Consider the following 23,692-nt stretch of genomic DNA (forward strand, 5'->3'; position numbering starts at 1 on the left):
TAAAAAGCTAAACTTTTCGACATTCTCCACCTTGTATGTCTTCATATTCTCGCAAACGGTTGTAAACCGAGATTTGTAGTTATAATGGGGCATCGGTTAGATTTGAACGGTGAGATTCCGTTGGTGAAAGATGAAAAGAGACGCGTGAGAATCAACCACTTCGATAAAAAGATGAAATGCTAGACATGTGAATTTATTCATTTATTTATATGGTTATATAGAGATATAGGTGAATGCACTGTGTGGTTTGTGTATGTATGATCTTCCACAACGTTATATACAGGCTGTAGAGTTGGTAAGATAGATATAATCATATTGGTAGACTAACTAATTTATAATTTAGCACGCTAATGTAATCCAAGTGAGCAATCATCACTTAAGCAACCCAATAACCCAGGACGCGAGTATGTAAAGTTTGGATATTCAGATAATTCGAAATTCGATTTTTATGAAAAATCATCCAATATCCAAGCCCGAAAATCCAAATATCCTATTCTTGTATTCGTATGTCCGAAATTTTGGATAATTTCAAATTGGTATTTTGGATATTTTGGATTACGGATTTTTTTAAGGAACACTCTCTACCGAAAACAATTCGATAGAAATTTAAATTTAAAGGAATAAAAAATTGAATAAAAAAGTTTTATATATTTAACTTTTCAAGTAAATAAGAACCTTTTTTAATTTAAAAAACACTTGAAAAGTATAAAAACAAATTTAGTTTATACTATCTATATAAACAAATTACCCTTTCTCCATTTGACTCTATACCTTTGAATTACCTAATATACCCTTTACATTTAAACTACCTTCACACACCTTATCCATGGAATTCCGAAATTACCCTTAATAAAAAAACCCACAATTACCTAAAACCCCTATTGTTATAAAATCCCCATTAACTCTAAAGCTATTGTTGAAGGTATTGTTACGGATAAAAAAAAAATCTTAATTATCATAAATTATATTACAAAATGTTTAAACAATAATTACCTTTTTATAACTCACGAAATTACGAACCAATTATGTCTTTTGTATACTCATATTAAATTTTAATTTTTGACTATTTATTTTTTTAATTGTCTTGATCTCCTCCCCTACAATTGTAAGTGGTTATTTTTCATGGTTAGTGTTTGCACTTCATTATTTTTTGCACCTAATACGTGACTTATTTTTAGAATGATATATATGGTTAGATCCTGCATTGACGCATCTCATGAAAGCAAACTGAATGCTATAAACCGTTACGGTGTCTAAAGCGTCATAGACCATTGCCGCTGCAACGTGCGGACACCACTCTGGTTAACAAATATGCAAATAAGTTATAAAATTTTACATTCGAAAACTATGTTGAATTTTTTTAGAAACCCTCTTGGCTATTAAATTAAACGCATCTATGTGTTTGCCGGTATTTCATTTGCAACATTTCACTTGAAAAAAACAAACAACCCCCATTCCTTTCCCGCCATTTAAAACCCCCAATTTCTTCCTTGACACACTTTAATTTCTCACACACACACACATGGCGGATTCCGGCGCCTCCGAAGCTTCACTTCTTTCTACTCTCGAAACATCATCCGATCTGTCCTCAATCCACCGCCTCTTCTCCGCCCACCTGAAACCATTTTCTCCGGTCCTCGTAAAACTCGAAACCCTAAAAAAACCTTCCGAAATCAACTCCGAAACTCTAACCGCAATCCGATCCCTCGCGAAGAAATTCCTATCATTTATCAGCAAATCCTTAGGTCTCCTCCCCAAACGCCTAACTCAAACCCCCCAAATCGACTCGATTTACGTCTCCGGTCTCTTCGAAACCTTCGAGTTATGTTTACGCTGTTTAGAAGCCGTTTCGTCTCAGTTAGTATGTAAACCTCATCATGTTCAGATCCATAGGTCTCGGTTAATGAGATGTTATGAGAATTGGGGGAGATATGATGATGCTGAAAAGGAAGGGGAGTCGATTCTCGAGTTTATTGGGAATTTGTGTGGTGGAAAAGTGAAAGGAAGAGTTGTTCCTGAATTTAAGGAGGAGAAAGGCGATAAAGACGTCGCGATGTTGGTTTTTGAAGTCGTTGTCACTATGACGAAGTGTGTCGCGAATAGGCAAAGTGAGAAAAAGGAGGATTATGAAAGAGTTGTTAAGATGGTTGACGATATCCAGCCGTGGTTGAGGTATAATAATTTTGTTTGTATATACTTTTTATATCGTGTATATGTTTGAAGTCGTCGATACATTGTAGATACTTATTCGGGATTTGATAGAATGTTAATTAGTTCCTTATGTAGTTTTATTATAAATTATCATGATCATGACAGGTTTATTGGCGCGGATGGATATGATAAGTGGCATAGAATGCTTGTGTCGTATATGCACAAATGTGCGTTGTTTATGGTAGGAAAACTAGCAAAGTTTGATGAGAAGCTGACTCACAAGTTTTGTGTTTCAATATTTTCAGAATATAAAAGATCGTCTTTGAATGATCAAATAGAAAAGGTGAGGTACCATTTAGAATTAATCTTGTTGATGCATTAACATAGTTTAATGGGCTTGACTTGGATTGTTGTTATTTATGTTGTTTATGCAGTTTGCACACAAGATATGTAGCTCAATTTTTTCGCAGCTGGATGGTAAAAATTTGTGTAGTGTAGAGATACTAACTTTGGTGTTGGATACTATGGCTAACGAATGCAAGGTAATCGTTATACTTTGAACATCATTAAAATTGTATTTTGAAAAAAATGCTAGTAAGAAACTAGTCAATACAAGATGCAAGGTAATTACTTAAGTTCATTTAAAATTTTCATGCTTATGTAAAGCTATACAGTCTTCAATTTACATCTTCTACTTGATATGTCATTATATGTTATGCTAGAAGCTATATTAGAAAGTTATCTTGGGCTGGATTTTTTAATAAAACATTTTTTGAAACAATTGTTACAGTTACAAGTTATAATCCTTTGGAGGAATATTGCAAGTTCACACAATGTTTAAGGCGACAAAACGAAAGAAAGAATTGGATAAATCACATATATAACCATGGAATATGTGATTGAGAATTAAAAAAGCAACTTTCTAGCTAATTTAGTTGGCATAATTGTATGTGTTATGTATGAAATCAAAAAGAATAGTGGAACAGTGCAACCTAAAAGCAAACTTGAGTAGGTGAGTAGTGCCTCCAGTAGGGTTTTGGGACATGAATTCCATCCTTCCACACACTTGCATCTATGACCAACTCCTTTGCTATAAATCACTCATTCAAATTTTTACCACTATTCCTCCACCACACTATCTAGTTAACTAGTTTGATCAAATCTTATGTCTCTAGCCCCCTTTAATGGTCTGTGCTATATCGATGGTAAACATTTTCTGTAATCACATAATCCTGAGTCAGTATAACACGATAGGCAGTAATACACGAGTAAGTAATGCTCACATTGACTTAAAGAATCTGAGAATTAAGATTAATGAAGACCTGAAGTTCTTATGTTATATATAGGGGACCGAGTTTTTCTAACGTATCTGGAATTTCACATAAAGTCACTCACAACCGTTCATAGACCTTGTATAATTTAGGGCAGTAATGGAAGTTTTTGGCAAAGAGGCAACAGAGGAACAATTTATTGTAGTCAACTGTATCCTATTTTTTATTTGTTACTTTCATTTTCTGATGCTGATGTAGTTGTAAATTCTATAATAAATTTTCACTATCTGTATATTATATATATGTTTGGCAGATTGATAAAGAGAAGTCTAATAAAGATTTTCTGGAACTTGTTGACTATTGTGCCATGAAATGCAGAAATGCAACTGTAGATTTTTGTGGTGCAGTTGCAACTCACTTTGACAAACTAGCACCTGCCTTTGTTAAGGTACTATATTAGTATGGCTTAGATGTTTTATGGCTTGTATCAAAGAATCCATTTTTAATAGCAACCATTTTGTAGGTTAATTTATCGCCGGTTAAGTTGATCTTGAGGCTCTATGCTATAACATTACGTATAAGTGATTTGAATTATTATTCAAGAGGGGGTAACCCCAGTCTACAAAAAGTTGGAAATGACATGTATGGTTCCAAACATTTGTTTGCAATGGAGAATCAGCTACAGAGTTTAAGAATCTCCATCAGTGCACATGTTGGGATCTATATTCCTTTTTACTTCACTGCATTAAAGTTTTTGTGTGAGCCACTTTCCGTGTTGATAAATTCTCAGCGTAAAGAGATACTTTGCCGATCTGATGACATGCCAGCTCCTGTCAAGCTACCCAACATTGAGAATGTTTTTCGACAGTTCAGACGTGTTTTTGATGATTACCTGTAAGCCAATAAGATGTTAACATATATGTCATTTGCTTTGATTTCTTTAGAAAGTAATCACCCCTTTATTTTACAGATGCAGTGAATCTGAAAAGAATAATTTATACGAGGACAACAGCCGATCCGTACTTGATGTAGCTATTGCTGCTTTCACGCTATCTTTTATTACAAAGAAAAGTTTTGAGGTTATTTAGTTTTGTTATATCATGATGAATATCCTAACATATAATGTTGGTTGTCTTGTTGATTAAGTAAGCCAGCTTTCTAAAGCTTATACTGAACCTCTTTTTTTTTACATGTTGCAGGAAAATACGAGTATTCTAACAGAGCTTATTTCAGCTGAGTGGGTGCAAGCTAATGGTCTAAAATATCTCTATGCATCTCTACACAATGTTGGCATAGTGTTGTACAGAACTGATAGATTAAAAGAGGTACTACGAATACTGTTGCATACTAAAAGCTAAAATTAAAATCTGCTTCTACAACTTCAACTGAATCTGCTTTTGTGTTGGCCATTGGTCCGATCCTAGTTATATCAGTTGTTTATCATTGGTCTTAGCTCAGACAGAGTTCGAGGTGTTGCAACTGCAGACATTTGAGTGGAATTTCAAATATTTGCATTAAACATCATGCTATAAAATTTCACTGATTGCAAGATGAGGAAGGTTTGGGAAACATAGCTACAGTTTAAGAGTAGCCATGTATATAGCTGAAGTTATTACATTTTAGCTTCAATTTGTTGATCTTGTCTTTGTATCTGGGATTTAGATGTCATTGTTGTCATAGGTTCCAATAGGATATGTATTTGTTTCATCTGCCTGTGGCTAAATGGACAAGTCAGGCGGGTTGTGTAATGGGTATCCTTTTGGCACTGATTGAAATGAGCCAGCAGGGTTGACACGACATATTTTCTGTCTTAAGTTTATTATTTCGTATCTTTATAATCACTTTATATTTCAAATATGAGTACAAAGATCATATTATTTGAACAACCGATGAATTGTTGAATAAGTAATTAATAGATTTTATGCATTAAAAGTACACTTTGGGTGACTTTCCAGCCATCTGATCCACTTCCTTTATAAGATAGTATTTATTTTTGATCCTATCTGTTTGATCTGTTAGAGATAAAACACAATTCTGATCTGCCCGTTCATATGTATGCGGGTCTATTTTGTGCATGCTATTTTTATTCTCTTGCCAACCATGGTTTTAGGTAATGAATGATGATATATTCTTTCTGTAGGCAACACACTCATTTAAACTATGCTGCCAAGCAGCATGGAATTGTGTAATAGAGCTTTCTAAGACACGTGGTTCAAGTAAAGATAAGTCTGCAAATGATCTCTCAGAGGATGCCGTAACTGCTTTTGCAACAGAGACATGTGCAAAAAGTGCATTTCTATTGGATATACTTTACCAATGTGGCAGTGATGAGATCAATATGATCCTAAAAGAGTTTCTTACAAGCTGGTTTGATGCTCAAAACCGTTTTGACAAGATTCCGGTCCCAGTAGCGTTGGTTAAACAGTGGGTGAAGGTAAGTAATAGTACTATGGTTTTTGGATATATTTACCACTGGTTGCAACATGGTAGGGCCGGGTTGACCCGGAACAGTCGTGCCAAATATGATTTAAAACTAATATATAGTTTTAAATCCAATTTAGTTAAATGATTTTGGAGATTGGTTATTCAAAGTTATATTTTGGTCTAGCTTGACATGTTAGAAATAAAACATAAATCTGATTGACTTGTGCATATACAAAAGGGTTGAAAGTATCACCTTTACTATTTACTTTACATCACTTTAGCTATCTGCTTTCTATTGCTTGCAGATTCAATGTAAAGAAACTAAAGACCCTGGAGCTGGGAATAAGGCTCCAACTCTATATTCTCTGATGTCATCTATTTTGACAATGCCAACTGTTGGTATATTGTTAGAGCAGGTTAATTTTTCGTCTATACTTTTACGTACTCCAGTACATATATTTGCAACCTCATTTTACTTCATTTCTCATCATCTTGTGGTTGTAGGATTAGTTTTTTCAATAGATATAATTATTAAGAATCATTGGCTCATTGCCTTTTTGCTCAGGAGCTTCAAATGTATATGGAAATGAAGTCACTTAATCCAGAGCTGAGTAAAGTTATGCGAACAGCTATCTCAAATATCCTTTTAGGAAAGATCTACCGTACAAAAGATAGTTATTATCAGAAGTTCAGACTTCTCATTGCAAATGCCATGGAATTACGCACATGTGGATTTGAAGGTCTGGATGAATGCGTCAAATCTTTATCTGAAGTAATATCTTCAATGGTGAGATATCTTTGATTTGGATTTTACGTTCTTATCTTTTTCTTGTTTCTTTTAGCTCATTAATCTGAAATGATGTATGCATTGAACCAGAGTGACATGTACAATAAAGATGAGGAGGCCCCTGGCCGAGTTTGTGATCTATTAGCAGAGGCTTATTGCTTACATGCCTTGTGTACCCAAGAAGCAGAACCAAACTCAAAGGTATTTTTTTTTATAAAAGCTATACTGTACGAAAACTGTATATTTACTTTGTGTTATAGATTTTTGTCCATTCATGATTTATATCATAGTATCAAATATTTAATGGGGACGTTTTAAGTTGTTTTTTACTAAGGATCTTTTTTTTTTCTTAACAGCAATGTAATATTGTTTATTTCAATCCAACTTGTTTTAATATATAATCCACGGCTCCAAGTGTCTCTACCCACCCTTTTAACCCTTTGCTACCTTTACATATTTCCAGTTCATGTTTCATATTTACATTTTTTTGTTGGAAACAGTACATTGTTCAAGATATTGGCAAAGCCCTAAAGCTATGGCTGAGCCAAGAACATTCTCAATCTGCTGAAGTGACTTCTCAGAGTACTCTTTTCTTGTTGTACCATGTTGGCGATATGCTATCCCTTAAGGTTCGTTTCCTGCTGACTTTAATGCTTTATCACCATTATTGCCACTATACTAGTACTTTATGTCCATTTTTATGTGCAATGCCACATTACTTGTAATATATTTTGTTACAGGGCTACATGGAAGATCATTCTGAGATATTTGAGATGATGTTCAGATATTTTACATGGAAGAATTTTCCTATAAAACAGTGTTTGGCTATGCTTTGGCAGTCGAGAAGCCTTAGTCATGCTCTTTGCACTTCAACTGTGAGTGATGCATTCATCCTGACATTGTCACAGCACTGTAACTTGACCAAGTCCAAGTCAATGGAGTTTTGGATAAGCTGTATGGATAAATCAAAATCGCTTGAAGTTGGCTTTAAACAAAGTTTTTCAATCATATCTACTCTTTCATCACCTGACTCTCATAAGCATGATCAAACCCTCCCACTTGTGACAATCGATGAAGTCAAACATGCTGCTTCTGATTTGATTAAAAATGTACGATCCTCTCAATGGTTATATAGCATAGTATCTGACTATCTGCTACGGTATCTGAAATTTATCAGGCATATGCTAATTTTTTATTTGTTACCATTACTTATTCCAGGCTCCTTCATCTAGCAAATCATTGTTTCTTGCTGCACATCTTTATTTTGATTTGGCTGAGAGATTAGTTGCGAAAGGATCAATGGTTGAGGTAATTGATTTTTTTAATTATGAAGATTGATTTTTCATTTGTAGTTTTTAGTCCATTAATTTGTCACTTACAGTTTTCAAAGTTATACTTCTGAAGTTAATCTGCCCAATGGATATGCTGTCTTTTTTTGTTGTCGTAGACATTAGTCTCTAGGGAAGTAATGGCAGGAGGATGTTTTTTAAATTCCATTTCAAAAAACACGTATGAGTTTAGAATATATAGAATTCGCAATTAGATACTGAAATTTTAAATAATGAAACTGTGTTGCTTGATTTCTTTAGGCTGGTGCTCAATATATTGGGATATTCTTTTAAGTCTGGTCTCAACTCATTACATACTTAAGTCATAGTGTATTACTTGCATATGTCTGAAACATCTTTTTAGTGATGAATTATCTTTACTTTTTAGGCTCTTTCTTACTCAAAAGAAGCTCACCGTTTGCGTACTAGACTACTTCAAGAAAACTTTGTGTACACGGTAGAGCAACATAATGATGTTTTTAGTGCTAATGGGGAGCTGATTCAGAAACGTGGATATGGACTTAAGAGTTTTCACATGCTTCCTTCAGTGGCTACGACAGTTTGGTCATATGTTAAGGGTTCCAGTGATATCAACGACTTTATTTTAACCCCATGGAATGTCCTTCGCTGTTATCTTGAAAGCATTCTTCAGGTGGAGTTTTCAAATTCCTTGGCTTTATGAAGAGCATATACATTTCATGACTATCTAATTGTTAACTTTGTACTACGTATTTGACTAATGTATTTCAGGAGGGAGCTATTCAAGAAACTGTAGGAAATGGACACAAGGCTGAAGCTCTTTTATTGTGGGGGAGGAATATTTCTGCATTGCAAGGCCTGCCAATCTTTCTAGTTAGTTTTTCTTCCGCTTTAGGTTAGCAGTTTGTTTCTGATCTTTTTCGTATTTTTCCTCACTTTTTTGTTCTTTCATTAGTTTCCAAAAGACATATTGTTATTCATTGTTGAGGTTTTATGCATTAAAAGTGCACTTTGTCGTCTGTACTAAATAGTATCGGCCAAATATTATATTTCTATTCGGCAGATCAGTTTATATACAATCGGTATATACCATCCTATGTAGCTATACCAGTCTAAAATCAAATATCAGTCAAGGACGGATATTTGAGATATCGGCTAGCATGGCGGGATATCAGTAATTCCAATATTATGTAATAATAAAATAAATAATTAAATAATTAATACTTAATAAAATTATCAAAGTCAAGCTTAAAAGTGCCAATATTTGATAGATTAGTGTTAATATTTGCACAAATTAGTGTTTATTATGTTGTGCCAGTTTGGACCAACATTTTTTAATAAAAAAAACCTGGAAAGCCGACATTCCAACAAAATTTGGACCGATATTTTGACTGATATAGGTGGCATTTTAGTATATATAACCGAAATCTGGAAGAGGGCCGAAGGTAGAGATCGTACCAAAATTCCACCAAAATTGACTACACAGATACCATCCTGTATATTCTTCGAAGTTTTCAGCATATTTTTCTTTTCATGTTCATACTTGTATAATGTATCCATAACTTTGCTTCACTGGTGGTGTGGATGCTATTAAATCAAAGCTATCAAATTGACTTTTCAGTAAAATATTATTTGTCAGGAAAGCTATATCGTAAGCAGCAACTTTGGCATTTAGCTGAAAAGGAACTAGAAAGTGCTAAGAGTATATTGGCTGACTGCTGCAATCTAATTTCTTGCTTGAAGTGTCGATCAATATTGGATGTTACAGTTGACCAACAACTAGGTGATCTGTTCAGAACTCGTTTTACTAGCAGTACTGGTAATATACACGACCGGGATTTATCCAAAGCTGAAACCTTATATAGATCTGCTGCTGACAAGCTAAAGCTTCCCGAATGGAATAATTGTGTTAGTAACCCGAAGGAAACAACTGCAAGAAATACAATGTTTTGTAATGCTCTTTTTATCGCTGAGAATGACCTTGGCATTTCATCTGACTGCGGAAATCAGGCAGCACAAAAGGAAATTCAGCCCAAAGTAACTAGAAAGGGCAAGAACACTGCCAAGGCTTTACCTCAGCCACAAAGAGTAAGCTCTAGAATTACCAGATCCTCTAAGCAAAAGAGTGAACATGCTCAAAATAACATGCAGAACTTTGTAGAGAGCGAGCAAGTACTTGCTTGCGAGGATGCAATTATCAGAAAGGGGATACAGAAGTCAAAAGTTGACTGTATTGCTACTTGTGGATGCGAAGTTCCTTGTGTTTGTGATGATATCTGTTGCTGGCATTGTCTTCCTTTTGGAGTTATGAAATCTTTGTCAGTGAAAAGTATAATACAGTTGAAATGGGAGTGCACTCGCAGGCGTCTTTTGATTAGATTACTCATTGGGACAGGTACAATTACAATAATCTGAACAACTTTATGTTTTGTCATTAATGTCAGGTTTGCATAGGTTTGCTTCTAAAATAATAATAGTGTATTGGATGTATACTTGTATAGTTTAATGTAATAAAATTGTGAATATGTATGCACATATAGCAATATTGGTATCTGCAACTCAAATTGGATTACAAAAGTGCGTTCTTTGATACATGCCGTTGTTGGAATAGCAGGCTGCCAGGCTATTAATTTGTGTTTTGTTTATCTAGAATGTCTTAGATTTACGGGTTAGAATTAGACCCATTTACTCAGGAATACATTATTATTTTGAATAGATACAGTACTTGTTAGCAAGATAAGAAATCAGGTTGAATATTGCTCAACGATTACCTTCTTTGTTTAGACTTGCTACTTAACTCTGCTTATTTGTGAGATTGGGTATTGTTGTTGACTTGCTACCAAACCCAGGGCATATGTGGGATTTAGTATAGTTGTCGACCACTCGACTTGCTACCCTACCTGCCAAACAGTTCCCGTATCAGAAGCTGCTTGGTTAATGAGTTTATAATAGTATATTCTTTGGTGTATGGAGTATGGACCGTATGGTAGTATGTGTAAACCTGCACTCCTCCCCTGTAACTTTTGAAGTGTGTTCAGCATTTGTAACATATTTTTCTACGAAGGATAATATTAATTTTTTTTTATTGCCCAGGAAAATGCATGGAGGCCCTTGGTCAAACTCAGAGAGCACATGAAGTATTTATGGAGAGTATATCTGTTTTAGTTTGTAGGAGCACGTTTCAAAATTGTCGCTCAGTTTCAGTCATGCTTCTGTCAGATTTAATTCAGAAGAATGTTGCTGGAGAGGTGTTTGCAGTTGAGCATGCATCAATTCTTCTCAATATATGTTGGTTCTTGTTAAAACACTCGCCTGGAAAATGTACAAGGTATAATTTGATATTGCTCATGCTGTATGTTAAGCCTACTAGATTGTATAAGTGCATTTGTGCAATTATATAATTCATTTCCAAAGCTTTACTCTACCACTTTACAACATACGTTGGATTTGTATGTAATCCAACAGCTTCACATCAATATCTTAAATCCAATTGAATCTTGATATAGATATAATTTCTTATACCAAATACCCCTGAGTGTGATTTGTATATCATTATAAACTATGTTCATAGACATGATCTTATATTTTCTAGTAATCTTATTGGACTTAACCTATATAATATCTCCATCTATGTTGGACTTGTCATTGACCTTTTCCAGTAAAATCATTGAGTTTTATAAATGAAGAGTTGATTATGCTATTTGATCTTACTAATGTATCATCTCTTTTTCTGATTGTTTTCCTTGCAACCAATGTAGTGACACGTTCATTCCCATACCCATATTAGTGTCTGGATTAAGGCTGTCCTTCATCTTATGCCGTGAGGTTCCCAAACTCTTCCAAAAGGTACTCATAGTTTCACTCATCCGTCGTCTTCTCTCTCTCTTTTTTTTTTTTAAATTTGAAGACTTATGATTGAAGCTTCGCTTCTGTGTATGCGGATTCATTTTTCTGCATGACCTTAAAAGAGTTGGTGCTAGAATTCAATGGCTTGACTACTTGACCTTCCAATTTTTTATCTTTGTCATCAATGATAATGTCTCAGGTTTCACGGCTGCTTTCCATTTTGTATACACTTGCTCATTTGAATGAGACATTTTCTACGCTATTGTCATCTGGAAATGCTCCATCTGAATGTCATTGGGCAGCATATTTTCATCAAGCGTCACTTGGAACTCATCTTAATTACCAGCTGTTTTCTCGTTTCGAGAAGCCAGGAGATCCACAAACTATGAATGTTGACGTAGGTATCTTGAAGTCTTGAACAATGACTGTTTCTCTCACAGTTTTAATGCTTTTTCTAGTTAAGCATTTAACTTGACTTATATTTACTCTGTACCTAATGCTATTTTTTCTTGCATTGAGTTATAGGGTTTTTTTCTTTCTTATCTTTATTCTTTATTATGTGGGAGTCAGGGAGATATATTGTTGAACCTAAACATATTGTCAAGCTTTATTTGTTCTGGTTTTTCTAGAAGTCTCTCTACCTTAGGTAGGGGTATAACTGTGTGTATCATACCTCTTCCACATTCTGCACACTGCGATTGGGTATTTTTGTTGTACTCTGAGTTGTACGCCAAAATTGCTTCCCTTTATGACTAAGTATTACCAAATTGAGCTTATTTAGAACTGGTATGAGAAACTCTGGTGTATTTTGACCTTATACACGATTAAGGGTAAATATTCAAATTACATATTTCAATCAAAAACATACAATCGTGAATTTTCATTTTTTTTTTGTATAGTTGATGAAGCAAACAATTCAAATCACATTAGTCAGAAAGTTACATCAGAATCTTTTGTTTAGTCTTCTGTTTAAACCCATCTGGCATCTATTGACAAATTTCTAGTTTATTCATCCATCACTAGAATGTTGAACCGCTGTGTTGCTGTTTTTTTTCTTTCAGGGCTCTTGTCTTTCCAGCTCAGCTTCTCTCAGTTCCCATAGGTAAGTGTCATGCTTCTTATGGTAAACTTGGACAGCGTAAAGCACAGGGGATACCTCGATTTCTTAACACCCCCCCCCCCCCCCAATCATTGCAGGCTGGCACCCGAATCAGTATTGGATCTCGAAGATTTTGTATTAATGTTTTTTAAAGGTCTTCCCCGTACGACAATTATCTGCATTAGCATGCTCGGAGATGGTTATGCCAACTGGTTGAGAGATTTATTACCACATGATTCTCCTATTTATGCATGGATAATGTTTTCTAGGCTGAATTTAGATTGTTCACCTGTTGTAGTTGTTTTGCCGGTTGACTCAATCTTAGCAGGTAAGTAGACATGTTTATAGTTGTGTTAGCATTTAAATTAATCTGATATTTGTGCTTACTATTTTCAGGAAGCTCAACAGATGATGAATATTTAAGTTCTACTATCTTATTCGACAAACAACACTCTGACAAATCATGGAATTGTCCATGGGACCACACTATTATTGATGAAGTTGCACCACTGTTCAGAAGAATTTTAGAGGGAAACTATTTATCGTCATCTGGATCCACTATGGAGGATACCAATACAAATAGGAAGTTATGGTGGAATCAGAGGAGAAAGCTTGATCAATGGCTTAGTGATCTTCTGAGGTGAGAGTTTTGCTACACTTATCCGCACTGTTATTGTTTTCGAACAGTCTTTAAGGTGGCAATTTGGATGGGTTATTGTTTATCCCAAACAAGTCAACTAGGAAATGTCTTTTTAAGCTAGAGGGTAACATCTATAATGGGTTTAACTGGGTCAAATAGGAAATGTTTTGCTGATCAATGGTTAAGTGTTCTCCTAAATCTTTTTTTTTTTTAAACTTACTTTATTCTAAACAATTAGTTTTTGTAAAATTATATTATACGAGTTCGCTATTTACACAAGTTGGACAAAAATAGATTGCTGGTAAGCCCAACCCGACCTATCGTGATCTCATAGTTATAAACATTTTTTAAAAAATATGTTGTCGGCATTCAATTTTGTTTCATTATCGGTTGATAACTGTCTAACTTTAAGGTACAAATGTATTTGATATGACAAGATAGTTATTTTTTTCCTCAGAGACATGGAAGATTTGTGGTTTGGGGATTGGAAATACCTACTTCTGGGGGAATTGTCAGACCAAAAGGAAGTTGATACTGTACAAGAGAAAGTGATGAAGGACCTTAAATCCAAGGGTAAGTTTGATGTACAAGATAGCATTCTAAGAGCTGTAATTGGAGGTGGCGTGCATGGCTTGTCACAGGAAGAATGCTTATCTGAGCTAATTACGAAGAAAGGATGCTACATTGGTGGAAGAAAAAACAATAATGTTATTCGTGAAGTTGGAGACGAAGATTTTGTAGATAGAGAACCTGTTATATTGGTGCCGGATGCTGACATTCAGGTAATCTTGTTTTTTTGTAATAATATCTTCATTAAACTTGTTGCAGAATGTGCGTATTTATTTGTGAGTCCATGCAGTACCTATCTGATAATTCTCTGTTAGTCTTTCCTCTTCTTTGCACAGTATCAAAATGGGCAGGTTTAGTGGGTTGGGTATACAGCACCAAATGGGTCAGTTTGGGCCAACCTATCAACGCTGGTTTGTTCAGTGTATATCAGATAAGAGTATCGAAGGTGCAGTTTTAAAATATTAACAAATCATTGTAGTACTTCTTCCCTCAGAAAATAGTTTTCCAATCAAAAAACATCCTTTTAGAAAAAAACATTAGTTAATGTAGCTTTTTTTTCAGTCAAATGACAGCTATACCCTTAACTATTACTAATTAAATGCTTTTTTAAGGTCTGTAATCAACTAGTGCTATTGGGGAACTTAATCAGTTATACATATATGTTTTTGGTAGTGGACAATTATTCTCGGCACGGAGGAGTAAAGCATTTAAAAAGTTTTAAGTTTTGAAAACTTCTGACCCGTTTCCATCTTTCTGTGAAGTTATAAAATATTACGCATCTACATTCCAAGTTGACCCATTTTAGGCATCTGGGTCAAAATTAATCTAAACATTATTGTTATAAAGGAATGTCTAAGAGAAAGTCTATCAGGGCGGCCCTTGTAGCATAGCTTTATAGATTCTAAAATGGAGGACTGACATTGTACTATAGGCTTATGTGAAAGTAGAAATTTCAACCCGTTTATGTGGAAACTGTTCTGTTTGGGTTATTGTTGATTGTTAATGGGTCAGACTGCTCATTTTTTAGTAAAGATGCTAAATCTATAACAGGCCAAGGTAGCCTAACATATAATCCCCAAATCACATACTCACAATGTCCTGTATCTTTTTATTTGAAAACTAATATCTCATCATTCTAATTTTATAGTTTCTGTAATCATATTTACGTAATGCATTTTTATCTAGATGTTTTAAACATGAACAACAAATGTTAGTCCGAGCCTTTTTTACCTGCACGTAATAATGCTCGTTTGACTTATCACCAAACCGCCCTACTTCACCTGTGTTGTCACATCTACGGATCTACCCTCATTTGGATTATTTTCAGCTCTACCAAGTTTTTTACATGTTATGCGTTATAGTTTCATCTTTGATAATGTGCATTATTTGTAATCGTTGATGGGCCTACAGATGCTACCATGGGAGAACATGCCGGTCCTAAGAAACCAGGAGGTCTACCGTATGCCAACTGTTGCCAGTATCTCATGCACATATGACAGGTGCTGCCACATTCAGGGAGAGGTTGGCAGGGATTCTGCAATCTTTCCTATGATTGATCCATTGGATGCATACTATTTGCTTAATCCAGGTGGTGATCTTAGCCACACAGAAGCTGAATTTGGGAACTGGTTTAAGGATCAAAAGTTGGAGGTAATTGTTTCCAATTCTATTATGCCCATTGTAATCGTATGTTCGTGACTAGGAACATAATTGTATCATTGTACAGGGTGACTAGAGGATATCTAATATTTGTTTTCGATAATGTGCAGGGGACAAGTGGAACCTCACCTAGTGTGGATGAACTGAGTGTGGCTTTAAAGAGCCATGACCTTTTCATTTACCTTGGCCATGGAAGTGGTATGCCTGCTTTCATCCGCATGAACCAATTTATATCAAATTTCTTTATTCATTACAAGTATTCATAAGTATGGTTTTTATAGGGGTACAATATATTCCCGGAGATGAGATTCAAAAACTTGAGAGGTGCGCAGCTACACTTCTTATGGGTTGCAGCAGTGGGTCGTTATCTTTAAATGGATCATACACCCCAAAAGGTGCTCCCCTGTATTATCTTTTTGCAGGTTCACCTGTAATTATTGCCAACTTATGGGATGTAACAGACAAAGATATTGATCGGTTTGGTAAAGCCATGCTTGATGCATGGATAAAAGCAAGATCAACGACCTCAGTGGATTGTGCACAATGCACTGAAATTTCAGAAAAATTGAATGACATGAACGTAGATGGGGGTAAAAGAAAAGGGAAGAAAAAAATATCACAAAGTAAATCTACTGATGCTATTACTTCTAGACTTATTTGTAAACACAGACCAAAGATGGGGGCATTTATGGGAGAATCCAGAAAAGCCTGCACACTGCCATATTTAATTGGAGCTGCACCTGTGTGTTATGGCGTTCCCACCGGTATACGAAAGAAAGAGTTGTGACATGTTAATTTTGTTTATTATAGATGTAGGTTATCCAATCTGATGTGAAGTCACATACGTATATGCTTTGTACTAGATAGCAATCTGTGTAGTCTGTAAGAGCAATATTATGCATAGTGACACCTGTATGAGTATACTCTCGAAAGAATTAAATTATACGCAAAATATATATATATAGATCATTGTTGTATAACTTTGTTGTATTAGACGTTGAGTTTACCCTTCAAAGTTGTCTGGTTTGTTCATTCCTCCTACATTCAAGGGACTGGTAGTAGAAGTTACTTTTGCAGCTACATGCCTACATGTACATGACAGGTAAAATAAATAGGCACAGACTTAGAAATACCCAAAAAGAATATACTTGTCACTTGTTTTAAGTGTCTATCTGTTGATTATGTATTTTACAATATTAAACGCTTTGTAAAATATAAAAAAATTTGAACTCATAAATGGCCGCGTCTACCCTTCTGTTATCAGATTTCCCGAATTTCATTAAATTAAACAAAACACCATTTGAGAAAATCTAATTAAAACTAACAAATATATGCAGCATTGGCATATCACAAATTCACAACAATAAATCTTCTTGGGAGATAAATAGGGCGAACAAAAAAGATTCAATCTCAAAATACAAAAAGAACCAGAAAAGATGGGGCCAAATTACTAGAACTGAAGACCATGTTCTCTAGCTGCATCAGCAAGTGCCTGAATACGTCCATGATAAGGATAACCACCTCGATCAAAGGCAACGGCTGTGATCCCTTTCTCGATGCACGACTTTGCAATAGCTTCTCCTATTTTCTTAGCAACATCCTTACACCAAAAACAGCACATTAACACTCAAACCCGTGCACACACAGAGGACACAAAGCACAAACACATAGCTAACAATTCTATCAGCAATAGCGGGTAATAACATGATCGACATATTAATCTTTCCGTAAGGCTATTATTCGGAGATTGTAGATAACAAGAACAAACAAGTACTGCACGGATTTGTAATTATTAATCATTCACAGACCCAAAAAAACTGATGATTAGAGTAATTTTTTGGCCGTAAAACCTCAGGCAAATAGAGCTTTCAAGTATAACTTCACCACATTAATCTTAGAAGTTTGGGTCCCTTAATAGGCATATGCTATGCATCTGCAAACCTTTTGGCTACTTGTTCACGTGATCCCTTTGATGTTATATGCGATAAATCAAGTTGTTTAAGTGTGGTACTTACGATAGTGGGACCGGAGGTGAAATCAAACTCTTCAGAAAGGGGTTTCTGCATCGTTGAAGCTGATGCAAGAGTATGCATTTTAGTATCGTCTATCACTTGGACATACATATGCTTGTTGGAACGAAAAACACATAATCTTGGTCTTTCGGGTGTCCCTTCCACCTACAATAAAATGCCCCATTCTATTATTAGTAGTATTAAATTAAATTGAAACATTTTTTAACCTTTTTTTAAAAAATAATTCGGAAAGGCACGAGTATGTGTCTACAAATGGATGGATGGGTAACCTATTCAATTTCACTTTAGAAAAGTGAAATTCAATCTATGTTTCACTCACATTCTCTACAGATTAATTACATGTAAATTATTATATTCTTCTAAAACCACTAAACAAGTATAATATATATAAAATATGAACTACAGTATATTATTAGTAATAAAAATACAAAATTTGGGATAAATGTAAAAATGGGGTGGTACCTTCTTACGGATACGGGCATGACGAGCTTGTCGGTTATCCTGTCGTGTTCGAGCACTGGCTTCCACAATCAGAGACACTCTTCTTTTGCTGCTGAATGATGACATCAATGGCGGCGTTGGCTGATTGAATAAGAGCTTATTATTCAGCTGTTTCTGACAGCATGCGCTCTGTAGAAATGACAGCGAAACCGATGACATTTTTTTTCCTTTTTTTCAAACAGCTTATTCTCCTTTCTTTCTTTCTTGTTAAAAGGAAGGCAAACTTTCAAGATAACGTTTTTATTATTCAGCAGATAATTCCTTTTTTCTTTCTTTTTTCTTTTAATAAAAAAATGATCAAATCTAGTTTCACTTTCACACATAACGTCCCTCGTCTTTACCCTCTTTCACATTAACGGACCCAAGTTATTCATCGAGAGACCGAGTCTTTTAAATCATACTCTAACCGAGGTACTCGGGTAGCTATTTCTAAAGGGATTATGACCTGAGAATGTAACTAACTATGCCAAAATGTTTATGTTATGTAACTAACTACAAAAAACGTTTATGTAATGTAACAAACTACCTGTTTTCGTCTATAGTATGTATAGGATTACCGGTTAAACACGTAGTCGGTCACCATTATGACCTCGGAATGTAACTAACTATGCCAAAATGTTTATGTTATGTAACTAACTACAAAAACGTTTATGTAATGTAACAAACTACCTATTTTCGTCTATAGTATGTAAATTACCAGTTACCATTGGAAAGTAACCGGTTGTGCTTATGGAGATAGCAGATTCCGACAACACCAATAGATTCCGATGACACCAACAGATTCCGGCGACACCAGCAGATTCCAGCCAAAAGTAGCAAAACGAATATCTATATCTATCCCTTTTTGTCTATATCTTTTTTACTCTATATAATCTATATACTACAAAAATCTATATGCACAAAAATCAGGTGTAACACCCCAAGTTTCGCAGTACTATTATATTACTAAAGTCTAAAAGTAATAAATATCAAATGAATAAATACTGAGTTATTTAAAGAGCCGTATAAATCAAATGTCGGGCCTAGTATTTTAAGCAACATTTACTAAAAGGACTAAAAATGTAAGAAAGATGTAAAGTGGGGGGCTTATGCAAAACATGGAAACTAAATCCATGTATAAAATATCATTTCATGATCACCATGATCATTTCAAAAGTAAAATTGAGAGAGTAAGTCGGCAGAACAAAAGAAGAGCGGCGACGAGTCGGCCGGAAAGGAAAAGAGAAGAAGAAAAAGAGGAAAAACGGGTTTCGTGTCGGCAGAACAAAAGAAGAGCGACGACGAGTCGGCCAGAAAGGAAAAGAGAAGAAGAAAAAGAGGAAAAGCGGGTTTTGAGTCAAACCAAATATGCCAAATTATTCCTAACCGATTATAGACTTTGATTATCATCTTTTTAAGGTACTATTACTTAGCTTTCTAGTTTGATTAATAGTTATATAAAAATATATTAGGTCAAGAAAAGGTGGTGTCTATATAAATTTCTTAGTATCTGGGCTCAGCTATGAAGCATATATTAAATTTTGGTAAGATTTGGAGATAGTTTTTGCGTTACGTTATGTGACATAAAAAGTAAGAATAATTATTATTTTATAAGGTAATGATGAAATAATGATAAGGAAGTGAAAATAATTGGCCCGGAAAGTATTAGGTAAGAAAAAGTTAGAAAAGACAATACTATGGACGAAAACAGGTAGTTTGTTACATTATATAAACGTTTTTGTAGTTGGTTACATAACATAAACATTTTGGCATGATTAGTTACATTCCCATGTCATAATCCCTAAGCACAAACGGTTACTTTCCAATGGTAACCGGTAATTTACATACTATAGACGAAAACATGTAGTTTGTTACATTACATAAACGTTATCGTATGGACATGTTGAATGAAAAGCCCAGTTCCGGATGGTTTCTCTTTTGGGTTCATAGGTATCTGATAATGTCTCGTTTGTCATTTAACTTTTTGTTACTACCAAATTTCTGAAATCTGAATATATATAGTTCTTTCTTTTTCACTCACTCCAAGGATTTATAGACCGATTTCATATTTTTCACTATAAGTTTGATTAGAGTCTTGTATAAGATTGTGGTAAAGTTATTGGCTTTAAGATTTTTGTCTTTCATTAATTCCATTATTAGTCCTGAGTAAACTACAATTATTAAGGGTCGTCATATTTTGGATAGTCACCTTATTATTAATGACTATTAGTAATCAACTTTCACCATGCATGTTTTGTCACTAAAAGTATAGTTTTGATACTAGCAAATTTCCAAATGAATATAATTCTTCCTTTAATACTCCCATTCTGAGAATTCATAGATTGATTTAAGATTTTCGCATTATAAGTTTGATTAGAGTCCTGTATAAGATTGTGGCAAAGTTGTTGGCTTTGACACTTTCGTCTGTGATTGACTCTGTTATCAGTCCTAAACAAACTGCCATTATTAAAGACTGTCATATTATGTATGGTCACCTCATTATTAATGACTACTAGTAGGGTTGGAGCTAGTAGGGGGACTGAGGGTGCTTATTGTTTAGCGCCACCACCCCCAACCATTCATGTTTTTCATTGGAAGGCTAGCTCATAACCAACTAATACAAATACCTTTTTGAAGGAAGCTACCCCTAAAACCTTTACATTTGGTCCATAAAAGTAAACCATCGCATAAAATTCTATTTTACTAACATTATATTAAATGGTTATGTTTTTCATATTATATTGTAAACAACGATCGGGAAAAAAATATGGCTGAGCTCCCCTCGACGTACTAGTAATCAACTTTCATGTTTTGTACATGACATAACTAATTGTAAAAGATTGGTGGGTAGTGGGTTAAAGGTTATTCTTGTCAAGCATTGTAGTTGGTATATATGTTTGTTTCATGATTATATGCTTATGTTACATGCTTAAACGACGAGGTTGATGTACAATTGAGCATATATATATTGAATGTGATACAATTTGTTGAATCCATTAAACATGTACCCTTATAGTGAGATTATCAACTATAACATGTTTCTATATATATCAACAATATGTCTATACATTGTTCTATTTCTAGATTTTTGTATTTTTGGTCTTTTTGCCAGACCATCTTTATTTAACAAAATTTCTGGGGTTGTATGCTTATTTAAATTATCTATTTATTGTCAATACCAAATTATAGTAGTTATACTAGTATAATTTACCAAATTAAGGTACCAACTTTACATGATTTTTTTTTCTTAATGACAAAAGTTTTATTATATAAAGATGATCTAGCAAAAAGATCAAATATATAAAGATCTAAAAATGGAACAAGATATAGACGAATTGTTGATATATATAAAAACATGTTATAGTTGATAATCTCACCAATAAGGGTCATATTGCTCAATTTCTCATTAACCTCGTTGTTTAAGCATGTACATAACACACAAGTCATGAAACAACATATATACTACAACACTTGACAAGAATAAAGTTTAAAACACTACCCACCAACCTTTTACAATTAGTTATGTCATGTACAAAACATGTATGATGAAAGTTGAGTATTAGTAGCCAATTTGCCTCAAATTCTCACCACCAAAAACCTCCCTACCATTAATTAACTTATTTCAACTTTCAAACACCCATCATGTCAACAAGGGAGCCACAATCCTCATCAAATGATGTTGCTGCCACAATTGTTAGAACCACAGACAGAAAATGGTGGCTTAAAATGGCCACATACACCCTTTGTGTCCTTTTTGGGCAAATATTGGCAACCCTCCTTGTAAGACTATACTACAACAAAGGTGGAAAAAATGTTTGGTTGACATCACTAGTAGAAACTATTGGCTTTCCTATTCTTATACCTTTTTATCTATATTTTAAACCATTAACATATCATCAACTAAATACAAATAATAACACACAAAACACACAACCTTCCCTTTGGGTTCTTTCAGGAATCTACATTTCTCTTGGATTACTACAATCAGTAACAAGTATATTATACTCACTTGGATTATACTACCTTCCCTTATCAACATTTTCACTCATTAGCACAACACAACTCGCTTTCAACGCTTTCTTTGCTTTCTTTCTAAATGCCCAAAAATTGACGCCCTTGATTATCAACTCATTAGTACTTTTAACAATATCAACAGTTTTATTAGTCCTTCAAAGTGATTCAGAAGAAAATCAAGTAGGTGTGTCACAAGATCAACAACATTTAAAGTTAGGATTTGTAGTTACGATCGTTGCATCTGCACTTTATTCATTAGGCCTTTCCTTAACTCAATTGTCATTTCAAAAAGTACTAAAAGGAGAAACTTTCTCTATAGTATTGAATATGATTATCTACCAGTCATTAGTGGCATCAATAGTCACAATCATCGCATTATTCGTGAGTGGTCAATGGAACGACTTGCAGGGTGAAATGGTGAGCTTTGAATTAGGAAATATATCATATTGGGTTATTATTATTTGCGTCGCGATTGCATGGCAAATTGCTACAATTGGTGGAGTTGGGTTGATCTTTGAGGTGTCATCACTCTTTTCTAATGTGATCAGTACTCTGGCTCTACCCATTATTCCGGTTCTGGCAGTTATCGTATTTCATGAAAAGATGAATGGGATTAAGGTAATTGCCACAGTGCTGGCTATATGGGGTTTTGCTTCTTATGTGTACCAACATTATCTTGATGAGTCCCAACCCGCAATTCAAAGTGAAGTTATTGACGAGGTTGTTGAAGAGGTAGTTGACGAGGTTGTTGAAACATTACCAGAACCTTCATAATCAATACTAACTTTTACTGGAAGCTACATACTATGTGTTGCTATTATCTCCAAAATTTGTAAATCATAAGTATAGCTTATGATTGGATCATGTTTCCTTATTTTCTATTTTTTATGTTTTTTTGAATCTAAATAATTATCGAAGGATACTAACTTTTACTACTCCTATACTGTTTGTTTTTACTTTTTGACCATAAATAATCTTGCTTGTGGTATATAATACATTTGAGACACTAATTCATTCATATTTGTTATATAAATACACACAGAAAATTTTGAAGTCAAAGTTTAGAAAAATAGACGCAAAAGATAAAAATAGGACAGTTGACAAAGTGGGTAACTACTTAGACAACTTATATTCATACTCTATCACTAATCAATACGTAAGTTGAATATTATACCTTTGAGCACATAATTATAGAAACTTACATTGGCTCTTTTCGGATTTGTTTCAACCTTTCTTGCCAGAAAATTATCTAAGGATAACATGTACAACATATATATTAGCAATTTCAAACTTTCAAGATATACCAAGATATACTCCAATCATGTACACGACCTTTCTTTTCTTCGATTTTGACAACCTCATATACAACCTTACTCCGAACACACGATTATATACACTTGCTGGCCAAAAC

General features: G+C 34.4%; 3 protein-coding genes and 1 long non-coding RNA gene across 4 annotated transcripts; 2 read left to right on the top strand and 2 right to left on the bottom strand.

The window, feature by feature from the left end:
- Nucleotides 1–1,522: 1,522 nt before the first annotated feature.
- LOC122594979 (separase) lies at nt 1,523–16,720 on the top strand. The gene is made up of 27 exons (XM_043767262.1): nt 1,523–2,172; nt 2,317–2,494; nt 2,586–2,693; nt 3,736–3,870; nt 3,946–4,316; nt 4,393–4,501; nt 4,622–4,747; nt 5,563–5,856; nt 6,152–6,262; nt 6,412–6,633; nt 6,724–6,834; nt 7,134–7,262; nt 7,374–7,742; nt 7,852–7,941; nt 8,350–8,613; nt 8,712–8,835; nt 9,580–10,335; nt 11,034–11,268; nt 11,699–11,786; nt 11,986–12,183; nt 12,848–12,888; nt 12,984–13,213; nt 13,282–13,525; nt 13,983–14,307; nt 15,506–15,745; nt 15,865–15,952; nt 16,036–16,720. Exons 1-27 carry the CDS (start codon nt 1,523–1,525, stop codon nt 16,539–16,541), a joined length of 6,342 nt encoding a protein of 2,113 aa, XP_043623197.1. The 3' UTR covers nt 16,542–16,720.
- Nucleotides 16,582–16,839, bottom strand: LOC122594980. Its single transcript, XR_006323169.1, has 2 exons — nt 16,762–16,839; nt 16,582–16,634 (listed from the first exon to the last, which is right to left on the bottom strand). It is a non-coding gene; the product is annotated as an uncharacterized LOC122594980 (long non-coding RNA).
- A 214-nt stretch (nt 16,840–17,053) lies between these two features.
- LOC122595762 (50S ribosomal protein L18, chloroplastic) lies at nt 17,054–18,540 on the bottom strand. The gene is made up of 3 exons (XM_043768198.1): nt 18,250–18,540; nt 17,770–17,931; nt 17,054–17,354 (listed from the first exon to the last, which is right to left on the bottom strand). The coding sequence occupies exons 1-3, from the start codon at nt 18,445–18,447 to the stop codon at nt 17,205–17,207; spliced, it is 510 nt and encodes a 169-aa protein (XP_043624133.1). The 5' UTR covers nt 18,448–18,540; the 3' UTR covers nt 17,054–17,204.
- Nucleotides 18,541–21,909: 3,369 nt separating this feature from the next.
- LOC122597440 (probable purine permease 10) lies at nt 21,910–23,198 on the top strand. The gene has a single exon (XM_043770033.1). The coding sequence runs from the start codon at nt 21,910–21,912 to the stop codon at nt 23,053–23,055; it is 1,146 nt and encodes a 381-aa protein (XP_043625968.1). The 3' UTR covers nt 23,056–23,198.
- Nucleotides 23,199–23,692: the final 494 nt, after the last annotated feature.

Source organism: Erigeron canadensis, chromosome 4 (genome assembly GCF_010389155.1).
Source record: "Erigeron canadensis isolate Cc75 chromosome 4, C_canadensis_v1, whole genome shotgun sequence".
Taxonomy (NCBI): domain Eukaryota; kingdom Viridiplantae; phylum Streptophyta; class Magnoliopsida; order Asterales; family Asteraceae; genus Erigeron; species Erigeron canadensis.